Source organism: Enhydra lutris, unplaced genomic scaffold, assembly GCF_002288905.1.
Source record: "Enhydra lutris kenyoni isolate GAN:26980312 unplaced genomic scaffold, ASM228890v2 scaffoldscaffold46, whole genome shotgun sequence".
NCBI lineage: Eukaryota > Metazoa > Chordata > Mammalia > Carnivora > Mustelidae > Enhydra > Enhydra lutris.
Genome location: NW_019154130.1, coordinates 4,378,732 through 4,391,237, shown reverse-complemented (window position 1 = coordinate 4,391,237; position 12,506 = coordinate 4,378,732). Strand labels below are relative to the sequence as shown.

The 12,506-nt window shown below is 44.1% G+C and overlaps 2 protein-coding genes across 7 annotated transcripts in view; one reads left to right on the top strand and one right to left on the bottom strand.

Annotated features, from left to right (window-relative positions):
• Positions 1-6,384, bottom strand: part of LOC111156548 (coiled-coil domain containing 92) — a 30,790-nt gene extending 24,406 nt beyond the window's left edge. For both annotated transcript variants that reach the window (XM_022517515.1, XM_022517518.1), the window contains exon 1: positions 6,102-6,384. The gene's annotated coding sequence lies outside the window, so the exon portion shown is untranslated. The remainder of the gene's footprint in view (positions 1-6,101) is intronic.
• LOC111156549 (zinc finger protein 664) overlaps positions 5,486-12,506 on the top strand; it is a 57,546-nt gene continuing 50,525 nt past the window's right edge. For 3 of the 5 annotated variants that reach the window (XM_022517524.1, XM_022517522.1, XM_022517523.1), the window contains exons 1-2: positions 5,486-6,058; positions 7,538-7,674. In XM_022517524.1, coding sequence (XP_022373232.1) covers positions 5,681-6,058; positions 7,538-7,674 — 515 coding nt within the window. In that variant the 5' untranslated portion in view covers positions 5,486-5,680. Of the gene's footprint in view, positions 6,059-6,413; positions 6,548-6,780; positions 6,953-7,537; positions 7,675-12,506 lie in introns of those variants that run through there. The other 2 variants (XM_022517520.1, XM_022517519.1) reach the window with 2 other exon arrangements.

Genomic DNA, 12,506 nt, shown 5'->3' with positions numbered 1-12,506 from the left:
GGTACTCCACTCTACAGACTGCTGGCAGGTAGAATTCAGTGTAGTGTTCTAGAATGAGCCAATGATTGGTCCAAACTGCTCTGGGTTCCATACTACAACCACGGATGAGACCGGAAAACATCTCCAACAGACAACACTCCACCTACCTGTTTCCAAAAAGGCCTCACGTCTGGCTTTACTTGTTCCATCTTAGACTTTTATTTTCTCTCCTAAAAAACCAGCTTTGCCCATCTCTGAAGCAGGTCCTAATACCACAGCTTCACTATACTGATAAACCTCTTTCTGTCAAAAACTGACTTGACCACTTTCTTGATGGGAATGAACTGTTCACCTGAAACCCATCACAGGGGCTGAGAAGGCTTACTTATCCTTTCTCCCCATCAGACAAGACTGTGTTTTCCTCTCCCCTGGGGCATTGCAATAGGGCAGGTCAATGAGCAAGTAACTCATTGGCTAAACTTTCTGGTCTGGACACCAGGACTGAACCAAAGCATAAAGATGATTTGTTGCTGGAGACAAAGTCTGACGCCTCCTTGAAAGGAATAGACCATACCTAATAACCCCTGCTATATATTTGTCTACGGGAACATAAAAGTGAACAACCAACTTTCTCCATCTTTCTCACCAAAATGCAAAACAAATATTTCTAAAAACTGCATCTGGGGTGCCTGGCTGGCTCAGTTGCTTAAACCTCCAACTCTTGGTTTTGGCTCAGGTGATGATCTCATGGCTCACGGGATCGAGCCCTGAGTCCAGTGAAGAGGTCTGCTTGAAGATTCTCTTCCTCTGTCCGCCCCCCATGTGTTTATACTCCCTCTCAAATGAATAAATCTTGAAAAACAACAACAACAACAACGAAACCTGGATCTGCTCCCCCATGCCACAAGCCACTGGAGGAGAAATAAAACCAGTGCCTTTCACTTGGGTTGACAGGTATGACAGTTGGAGAGAAAGGGATTAAAAGAGTCTTCTTCATTGTTCGGGGTTTGGCACGAGCCTAACCACGTACACTTGTTCATCCCTGAGGACGCTGGATAAGAAGACAACAGAAAAATATGGCAATCCTGGGTTCTTCTGCTATACAGTGAAGGAACTGTAACTTGGGGAACCAGTGTTTTTACGAATACTCTAAGTGTACCGAATAGATAGCCCTTTCAGGGTATAATGCCACGCACTGTGAGGCGAAATGTGCAACTTCAGGAAAAACAGAACTGTAGTAATACAGGGAACTGCAATTTGTAGCAGCAGTGTTTAAGCAACTTTACATAAGAAATGGGGCTTTTTAAAAAAGATGCCTCATAAACTGTCTTACCTACAGTGAAAAGGCACGGGTGCATTCAGAAATAGATGGGGAAGGAAATCTGAAGAGCAGAAGTAGCGGGTCTTATGCAGGTCTTAATTTCACATGGTAGCTGTCACCGAGGAGACAACAAAGAAACTGTAGCAGCAGAGTACTATATGACTCGAATTCCATTTATTAAAAGTGCTCTGTTGTTTCTTTTTCCCTCTCTCCCTTACTGTCAGCTTTAAGCATTTCAGGCTTGCTGTTTTGTTTGGTGCTAACCGAAAGACTTCCACTGCTCAGTGCTGAGAATCCAGCTAGTAGAGAGAATCTTGACAGAAGGAGTACACATATTCCCTCTTCCTTTATAGCTACAGAGAAGCAGACACTCCTTGCTTCAGAGAGCTATTTCTGATAAAATGATAAACTGGCAGGAATCGCAAAGACGTGTAACTTAGTCTGCTCACCAGTGTGGAAACCTGCATAAAGTACAAAAACTCCTGTTTTCTAGTTAACAAAGAGGCTTTTAGACTGCTGTGTGACGGCCTCAGACACTCTAGTGAGGAGCTCTAAAAGGCAACCTTTGACCTCTAAAAAGGGTGCTTTCTAACTGGGTGCCTTACTTGATAATTTGTTGACCTCGTCATAATATTTAAAGTAGCCTCTTGGATGTTTTTTTTTTGAAGTACTAAGTACTCGTAAGACTTTCTTACTTTATTTTTTGGCTGGCCAGAGGAACTTGATGTTCTTCTCTTTTTCCCTTCATGCATAAAGTATAAATAAAAATGTATTCCGTGTTTAAACTTTGTGTCTTCGTCTTATTTAAATGATCATACCCAAATTCAGCTGGGGATAAACCGGCACAAAAAGCATGAGGCAGGGGCACCTGGGTGGCTCAGTGGGTTAAGCTTCTGCCTTTGGCTCAGATCATGATCTCAGGGTCCTGGGATTGAGCCCCACATCAGGCTCTCTGCTTAGCGGGGAGCCTGCTTCTCCCACTCTCTCTGCCTGCCTCTCTGCCTACTTGTGATCTCTGTCAAATAAATAAATAAAATCTTAAAAAAAAAAAAAAGCATGAGGCAAACTCATGCGTTAAAGAACAAAAGAGAGGACACCTGGGTGGCTCAGTTGGTTAAGCCTCTGTCTTTGGCTCAGGTCATGATCCTGGGGTCCTGGCATTGAGCCCATGTTGGGCTCCCTGCTCAGCAGGGAGTCTGCTTCTCCCTCTGATGTCTCCCTTCTCATGCTCTCTCTCTCTCTCTCTCTCTCAAATAAATAAAATCTTAAAAAAACAAAAGAGAGGAAACTACACGTTTCTGAAAGAGTAAGCACACATATACATTAATTCAGGATTGGTTTTCCTTCTAACTTCTTCCTCAACTAGAGGGGTCAGATGCTGTTTTAATTCAATCGGCCTGTTACCATTATGCTCCCCTTAAATCCTTGTACAGAGAACACTTGTTCGGGTGCTCTGCTGTTCACAGGAAGCTCTGCTCTGCCCCTTGGCTACAGACAGTCCTAACCCCACCGACCCATTTAAAACATGTATCGTGACTTACAGTCAACAGCCGCCTAATCCTTCTTACTATGGATAGATCATCCTATTGTTGACAAATTGTCATTCCCAGGATTGATTTAGCACAAATAGGACACATCTTTTTCTTCTTCAGACACAAAGCTCCAATTCACCTAATCTTTTCAGTACATTGTAATTGTATTTCTTTCAGCTGTGTTTTACCTTCAGCTGCCAACACATATTTAAAAAAAACACTGACATATCCAATGCGATTTACTGTAGGTGGATATGACTTTTTTTTTTGCTGTGAAATTTGAGTCATGTTTGAGTAATGAAATAAACAGAAACTAAAATGCAGAGCAAGCACAAGAATCAGCCCTTAATCAGTATCTTTAAAAAAATAATTTCAGCTAAGAAGAAAATCTATTCACCTTCACAACCTGCTGACTCTGAAAAGAATGACTGACATCATCCCATTTTTAAAAAGAGCTTTAAAAAACATTCTTCTGCTTGCCTTATTAGAAATGGGTAATTTTCCTCTTAATTAAATGTTTATTGTAGAAAATAAAAGCCAAAGGAAGAAATACAACTCACATATAATTAAAAAGAGTCTTTTAAAAATCTTTTGAATGTGAGAGTGCTGTATGACCTGTAAAGCCCCATACAAGAGCAAAGTAGGATTAAAATCACCTCTGATACCAGGCTGGCCTCTACCCTGGTAGAAATCTTCCAAGAGTTCAGGCACATTCTGGGGAGTCCTTATGCCTACAGCAGTATCTCTGAAGCCAGCATTAGAAAAACAAAACAAAAAAAGCCACAAAGACCTTCAATTCACTGCCACTGGAATTCCTAAACACCCATCTCAGAAGACCTCTCCCACACCCCATGTGATACTCCTAATAGCCATTCCTGCTCTGTTGGGGAACGGGCTTATCTGGAAACTCTGTGGGGGAAGGAACAGCACCTTGTTTCCACCGCTGGAGGTTCTAATCATAAGCAACTTCTGCTTTTATGTCAAAGTGAAATCTGTCTTCCTCTAAATACTACTTGCCTCTTCTGTACTTGGGAATTACTCTAAATACATACACTCCCTTTGCTACATGACAAATCTTAAATATCTGAAGACAATTAGGACACATTCACTTCTCTGCAGGTTTAAACATCAAAGCTGGAGATGTGAAAATTGGTGTTATTAAGCTAGCACCTACTTAACTAGTCTGGAATGTGAATCTGAGTCAAACATGTGAAGCATATAGAGGCACCTAGTCATTGACTTTTAAAGATATCCAATCCAGTAGATGTAATTAATCTTAGTTAAAACATGTGTGCCCACTATGTATCAGGAACTTTTTATGGCTGACCTTGTTCCAGACAGAAGAAAAAGGCCCATGTCTTTTCTTGTTAGACATATGAGAAAATGCTTTTTAAGTATTTCTTTTTTTTTAAAGATTTTATTTATTTATTTGACAGAGAGAGATATCACAAGTAGGCGGAGAGGCAGGTAGAGAGAGAGAGGAGGAAGCAGGCTCCCCGCTGAGCAGAGAGCCCGACTCAGGCTCGATCCCAAGACCCTGGGATCATGACCCGAGCCGAAGGCAGAGACTTTAACCCATTGAGCCACCCAGGCGCCCCTTAAGTATTTCTTAAAAGCATCAACGTTAACATCAGTACTGCTGCAAATGTTCTCTGCCAATTAAGTAATGACATTAAAATGAATTTATCCAATGAATCACAGATGAAAGAGTTAAGAACCCAAGTGATCTTCCATTGCAAGCAAAAGGATTCACTTAAAAAAAAAAAAAGAATTAACAATATTTTCCAAGAAGCCCGTTAAACTGATGTATTTACATGTACTACAATAAAAATCTGATACACACAAATAATTGTTTTGTATCTCATATTTTAAATCTACCTAAACTAAATTTACTGAGTAATTATGACGCAGAGAAACAAAAACTATTTTAAGGTTTTTCAATAGTGTGTATATGTAAACACACATACATATATACATAAGTATATATACATATCACAAGTCTTAAAACCTTTCCCCAAAAATATTTCATAGAAGATGAACATTTAGCCAAAAGAAATAAATTTAAAACACCTTTGGGGATAAAAGTCATTTTGAATGTTAGCATCTTTTTCCTTACAATTCAACGGGAAGAAAATGCAGGCACGTTCTTGACAGTGCAAAAAAAAAAAAATCATTTAATAAAACAATAACAATGTTCTTTATATATATCTCGTACTTAACCTGATTAAGAAAGACCCAGCAATTCTAGCTTTACCACTCTTACAGGTAGGTTTCTGGAAATGCGTAATGTATTAAAGCACTACAGCCTCGGAGCTTGTATTTTGTAATAAGACTTATTACCGCAAGCTAAATTCCGGAGCGCGACTCTATTTCCTCTTAGGTTACCTCATTTTCAATCGCTGGAATAGATCATATCGCTAAATATCGAAGTGTGGATTTAAGCAATACAGGTCAGCATGAACACGCAAGTTAGGTAAACTGGAGTAACTCGCTGTAGCAGACAGCAGCTCTGTTAGGCAAGCCTGCGGCTCTGCTGCATATTTGCATTATGCTCAATTTCATGAATTCCAAGCAAATCGTTATTTAGGGTCATCTAAAGCCCACACCAAAGCTTCAGTAAAGGGCTGTAAGGTAGAGTACTTACGTAAAGGGTTATTAGGACAGGAGACAACGCAACTTATCGGGGAGGGTCTCTAACGTACAGAGGATGGTAAAACGCATTTAAAAAGGAGATTTGGATGAAGAGGGCCGCCTCCCCACAGCATCCCAGACAAAGCACGGCCAGGCCCTCGGGCGCTCCTGGTGCACCTGCAATGCGGATCCCTCTCCCTACAAACCCACCCCAGGGATGGTCGGACAGCCCCTGGGCTGGCCGCTCCTGCCCCTCGGACTGGCTTGGGTGCGCGGTGCGGATGGTCCGCAGCCTGGACTGGAGCCCTGGCAACGGCACCCCTTCCCCATAACCGGCTGGAAAACGCTGCAGGCAGCGGGCGCGGGGTCGCTGCGCCTCACTTCTGCCCTCCTTTCCACCTTTTCTTGTCTCTCCCCCGCCACCGCTGTTTCCTCAAGGGGACACCCTTCCCCACCGCCGAGCCCTGGGGGTGAGACGCGAGGACCCCCACCCGCTGCAGAGAGGGCTTTTAAAACAGCCCTAAATAAATTCCTGTCCCGACAGGTGCCCCCTCCCCCGCTGGCGCCCGCAGAGCTTCCCCAGAGGTACGGCCAGGTGAGCGGGGCTGGACTCGGTCACACCTCGGGCCCCGCCTTACCTGCGGGCGCGGCCGTCGCGGTCCTTCAGGCGGCTCCCCCCCTCGGCGCGGTCCTCCCGGCGGGCGGCTGCGGGGGCTGGCGGCCCATGGGCGGGGCGGCGGGCGGGGCTGGCTCCCGGCTCCGGCCCTGCCCCGGCCGGGCGGCCGAGGGAGGTCAGTGGGCGCCGCCCGCCGAACGCATCTCGCCGGCTCCCACCCGAGCGCTCGCCGCGGTGCACGCTGGGAGCGAGGGCCGGGGCGGCGAGGCCAGGCCGCGCTGACCGGGCTGACGGCTGAGGCGCCGGGGCGGCGGCGGGTCTGTCTGAGAGGCAGGACGGGGGAGGACGCTCGATACTCACTTTACTGGGAGGGGGCGACGCCCCCCCCACCCCCAGCTGTGGCGGGGCAGGGGACGGGACCGAGGGGAAGGGAGGGTCTGGCCGGTGGGACGCAGGCGCAGAGCTCAGGTGCGGCCGCACTGCAGTTGCCCAGGGTAACGCGGGCCCGGGTGGGGCGGGGAAGGAGGAGCGAGCAAGCGAGCGGGAGCGCGCGCGCAGGGCCGGGGGGGTTGGGGGGGGGTACCCGGGACCCGCCTGGGATTGGGGGGAGGGCGCGCGCGGGCGGCCGACGGGGCCGGGGGCGGGGGGGGGTTGGTGCCGGGGCGAGGGCCGGACGGCGCGCATGCGTGCGGCACCCGCTCCCCCGGGGCTCGTCGGCCCCGTGCGTGCGCACGCGCGCTGTCCCCCGGAGGCGTCGGGGTGTGCGGAGCGCGCGCGCGCGGCTCGGAGGCGCACCTGTGAGGTGTCCCTTGAGGAGAGGGAGGGTGGGTGCGCGGAGCCCGCGGCCTGGGGCGCTTCAACCCCTCACTTGGAGTGAGTTGTCGGGCGGCCGGGCTGCAGTCTCTCTGTTTCTTTTCGGGAACGAGGCGGGGGCTGGGGGCGAAAGGGGAGCTGGCTCGGGGTTGGAAGGAGGATGAGTGGGTTAAAGAAAAGAAAAACAACCCATCACTTAGGATGGGCCTCGCGCGGGGGCCGGCCCTTGGGCGTCGGTGGGGAAGGTCAGAGCGGCCCCCCGCAGCCCGGCGGCCCGGCGGGCACCGGGCAAGGCCCCACGGAGGGCAGCCTGGCCTCGGGCCTCGGCCGGCCGGCGCGGGCCCGCAGTGCCGGGAGCGGGGCGCGGGGGTCACAGATGGCGGCCGGGTGCGCGGCGAGGGATGGGCAGCGGCAGGGGCGAGGCCGGGCGGAGGCCCCCCGGGAGCCGGACTCCCGAGCCGGGCTCCATTGTTGTTGGAGCCGAGGGAAGGGGGAGCGAAACCGCTTTAGAAGCCAGTGAAGCCGCGCCTTGGAGCCTTTCCAGGCGGGTCCCCGGAGAGGCGGTAATGGCCGCGCCGTGGGAGCAGGGAGCCGGGCTGTGCCGCGGAGAAGCCCGGCTGCATGGTGTGGTGTTGTGTTTTTTAGAGCGCCCTGCGTCCCAGCAGAGCCCGCCGAGCATCCTACTCAGGTGATGAGGAACCCTTCGCGCACCCAGCGCAGAACGCCGCTGCCGCTGGACGCCTCCATTGTTTGACCACAACAAGGGCCGGATTCTCACCCAGGTAAACTGGATGGCCGCGCAGCCGAGCTCCCTCTCCACTCCCACACCCAAAGGAATCCTCTCCTCTTTCAGGACTCGACTGCAGTTTGCTTACTGCCCCCCGCTTCCGATTAACTCGCTATATCCACCTCCCAGACCTTTTCCCATCTGGATGACTCTTCCCGCATCTCTCTGCCAAGTCACCTCTCATTTCCCTCAAAACTCGGCTCCTTTGTGAAACCTTCCTGGCCGAACTCTAACAACTCAATCTCTCTAGGAGGAGCTTGCTCCGTACTCTTCCAGTGGCTGGTTTGTTGACTGGTTGTCTTACTGCAACAAAGACTAGGTATTAAAAAATAATTTAAGTTACTGCTTTTTTAAAGGGACGTTTTTGCGACCTTTAGGTGGTTTATTGTTTTAACAGGATTGTGCTGGTTTTTTTTTTTTTTGTTCTTGTTGTTGATATGTTTTGTCTTCTCTTTTAGAGAGGCCCCGACTTCCTTTATAGTTGCATAGCTTTTAGAGCAGAAAAATGACCTGTCTGTTCAATCCATAGGTTAATTTAAATTTTAAAAGATTAGTTTTAAATAGGTAGAGTAACTAATTTTCTTGGTAAAAACTAAAACATCCCAGACACACCTGACGTCTTTCTCTGCCAACCCCTGCCTCCAGAGATGATAACTATTACATGTTCCATGTGTATCTTTCTAGATCTTATAAAATGTTTCCCCGTGTGTGTACTTGCATTATCTTTGACCGTTTTAACAAGTACTAGTGCACTCTTATCTTTCAGTTTCAGCATGTAATGCCTTAACTGGTGTTGGAGAACTGCTGCATCATGTTCCATAGTCTGGGTATCCCCTAGTTAATTTAGCTATTTCCCAGATTGGTGGCAATTTAAATTTTAACTTTATATTTAAAGCAGCTCTTTGGGTGGTGGTTCTCTGGTGAAATGAAATTTCAGTTGAAGGGAGCATAAATCTACACTAATTACAGACGCAGGCCTCTAGGATGGAAGTTCTCTTTGGTTAGGACATTTACATGTGGGACCGCTACCCCTCCCCCAATGTAATTATGACTCTAGTACTTTCCAGTCCTTTGACCTTGAGGAGGACAGTCAGTCTAAGCCTCAGTTTTCTTTTCTATAAATGCTGATAATACCTGCTCTGTCTACTCCACAGAGTTCAGTGGTATGAGGTTTTCATGTGAAAGTGCTTTGCAGAATGTAAAGTATATAAATATTGGTTTTATTAGCTTTTGTGATCCAAAAGGACTTTTTACTTGCAATGTAATTTACACTTTTTTTGACCAAATGTGTCTGTTACAGTATAATAGAGATCACCAACTTTGAATGCTTTTAATTTGTGATTTTGCTTTAATTTTTATCAAGGACCATTAATATGTTAGACTTCTTAAAGAGTATTTGACAAAACACGTTTTTCCTAGTGCTTTACATACTTTAGAAAATAAGACATAAAATAGTGGATTGTGAAGAAAGTATCGGTGAAGTGAATGCTACATAAAACAAAACTCATATTTAAACAGAACATTTCCTAATGATCTAATTTAAGTATGTATTTTCCTTTGGCAGCATCAGATTCAGGTTAGCTGTTATGTCCTTGGGGTAAAATGTTTTCTTAATGAATTTGCAGACAGTATCAAAAAGAGTCTTAACAGTTTAAATATTGATTGATATAAAGGGTGTTGTTTTAAGATGTAAGAGATACAATTAAGGGTTTTTTAGGTGTTTTTATTTCATCCAAATACATATGAATGCTTGTGGTGTGGCCAGCATAATCAATTTGTCCATGTTCTCTTAAAGGTTATAATCTATGGGGGTGGAGGGAACCAGAAATGATACAATCCTACAACTGCATGTATAATCACAAACGGTATCTGTTAGGAAAGTTAAGTAGTACTGGTTATAAGAGAGTATAAAAAGGAGAGCAAATTTTAGATTGTGAAAAGGCGGCCCAGGAAAGACTTTATATATATATTTTTTTCTTTTTTTTCTTTTTCTTTCTTTTCTTTTCTTTTCTTTTCTTTTCTTTTTTTTTTTTTTTTTGCAAAAATAAGATTTGAGCTGAGATCTGAAGGGTGAGTAGGCATTAGCGTAGAATGATGGGGGATAATTTTCCAGGCAGGGGAATGGCATGTGGGAAGGCCCTGAAGGGAGAGAGAGCTTTGCCCATTCCAGGAACTGAAAGAATGACTTGTGGATAGATTCTGGTGGGTGAGAGGGAAGTGTGGCTAGGCAGGGGGCCAGATCATGTAGGGTCTTGTAGGACAGGTTAAGGATGTTTTATTTTATTTTCAGTGAAATGGGAAACCATTGCAAGCGTTGGATCTGAAGCAGGAGAATGACATAATCAGATTTGCATTTTTAAACAGCCACTCGAGCTGCTGCATGCAGAATGTGGGGGCGGTGGTGGGAGAGTAGAAGTAGGGGAGACTAGGTAGGCCATTTCAGAAGTCTGCAAGGGAAGTATCTTTTCCTTGGAGTTCACATTGAATTCAAACTGCCACCTAAACTACAGACAAAAAATTCCTTGTTTCTTAGTTTAAAAAGTAGGTGTTTTTTTGTGCCAAAGTACACATAAATATTAAGCTAATTATTCACAATATACTTAACAGAAAGTTATCAGAGTCAAATTAAAAATTGGGGTATTCTTTAACATTGCTTTTGTAAGTTTTATTAAAGTAGTAATACATGAAATTAGAGTGAGGTAAGGATCTAAAATTAGAATAAGCGAAGTATTTGTAGATGCTATTGGCTACAAAAATGAGAATAACAAACTATTATACAAATAAAAATTGAGTAAGTGACTGGGTACACAATGCATATATAAAATTCATAACTCTCTGAATACCAGAAATAACCTGCATAAACTAAAATGGAAAAGAAAAGAACCAACCAAAGAATAGGCTCTGATCACAATGCAAAAAAACATAAAACATGTAAGTACAGCTTTATTGAGACAAGTGCAGTCTGCATGGAGGACCCTGTAAATGATCCTGAAAGATAAGAATGTCTTAAATGAAAAACCATATTCCTGGATGTGATGTTTAGACATTATAAAGCTATCCGTGTGGGATGAACTAGACAGAATAATTATGAGTAATGAGGTGGCACAAATCCTTTGTGATAATTAAACATGTTATAGAGCCCCATTCAAAACAGTGTTATGCTGGCTTTACAATATCTGTATGGGTCTCTAGAACCTATTCAGCACCCCAAAAATATATATGGGAATATAGTAAATGTTAAATCAGCATGAATGCCCCCTAAATCATAAAGAAAATGTGGAAGTAGATATTAAACATGTGGAAGAGAGGGTTCTGTGTGTTGAGGTGGACAGAGCAAAGACTTTGCAATCAGACCTGAACTAGAATCTTCTAAGTGAGGAAAATAATACCTGCTGTGCAGGTGTTGTGAGGGGAAGAGGTCTAGGTCCTGGCATTTCTCGGGTGTTCGGATCTGTTATTAGTTAAAAAAATCAATGTATTAGACTACAAAAAAATTTTAAAACTTCTTAAAGAAGAGAGGGAAAACAAAACCCTAAGATTAGAAGCCAGACCACAAAGTAGGAAAATATTTGTGACAATCATAAGTGAAGGCTTAATATCTTAAGCATGTAAGGAACTCAGATCAATGAGGAAAATAAGAAAAGTCCACACACAAGTGGTTACAGGATGTGGACAGACAGTTCACTGGAAAGAGCTATAATTTGTTAAATGTGTGCAAATATGTCTGCTGTCACTAATAATCAAATAGTTTGTAATTACTCCTCCAGAAAGGTTAGATTTGATTCTCAAGAGCAACAGAACTAGAAGATGTTTAAAAATGAAACAAATGCCGAAAAGCTTTATAAAGAAAAACCTTTACCTGAACAATTTAAAAGCTAACCTAAATAAATGGGCAGGCATACATGTTACTGGAGGGGAAAGCATTATTGTAAACATTGAAATATTCTACAAATTAAACTGTAAATTTAATGTAGTTTCACATAAAATCCACGTGAGAGTTATCTTTGGACACTTGATTAATTGCTTCTAAAATTCATCTGGAGGAGGAAATGTGCTAGAATGGTCAGGGAATTTTTCAGATGGAAAAATAGTGATGGAAGATTTGCCATAACAGATCTTAAAACATACTGTAATGCTACACTGATATAAATGGTGAGCACAAGCATAGATAAATTATTGCACGGAAGGATAGAATCCAGTAACAGACCCATTTATATAATGGGAATTTAGGATTGAATAAAGTTGGCATTTTGAATACAGTTGGGAATTGATTATTCAATATACTGTGCAGGGATAAATGACTGGGAAGAAAGATTTTACTTCTACACATTCAAGATGAATTTTATTTGGCTCAAAGAACTAACTCAAAAACAACTGTAAAGATATTAGAGTAAAAGGGAATTATGCGGGAGACTATATTATGTTGGAAAATCTGATTTTTTTGTAGACCACTAAGGTAAGACAAAGACCCAAAATCATAAGGAAAGGAGTGATAAATTTGAATCATTATCAAAGTTGACATTTCTGTGTGACAAAAGACATTTCAAGGTGACAGGAAAAAAATTTGTAACATGTTTAAAGAGTTAAAGAAAAACAGAATTGATACAATTAAGAAATGAATGGAGGATAGGAGTAGTTCTCAAAGAAGTGAGAGTCAAAGCAGTGAAGAGGGTTTCAATGTCACTTGTGATTAGGGAAATGAAAATTAAAACAACCAGTTTTTTTCAGTGGGAGCTATCATGCAAAATTTAAAAGATAGTGAAGGGTGTGGAGGAAAAGGCACCTAATACATTTTTGGGAACACAAATTGGATCTACCTTTTCAAAT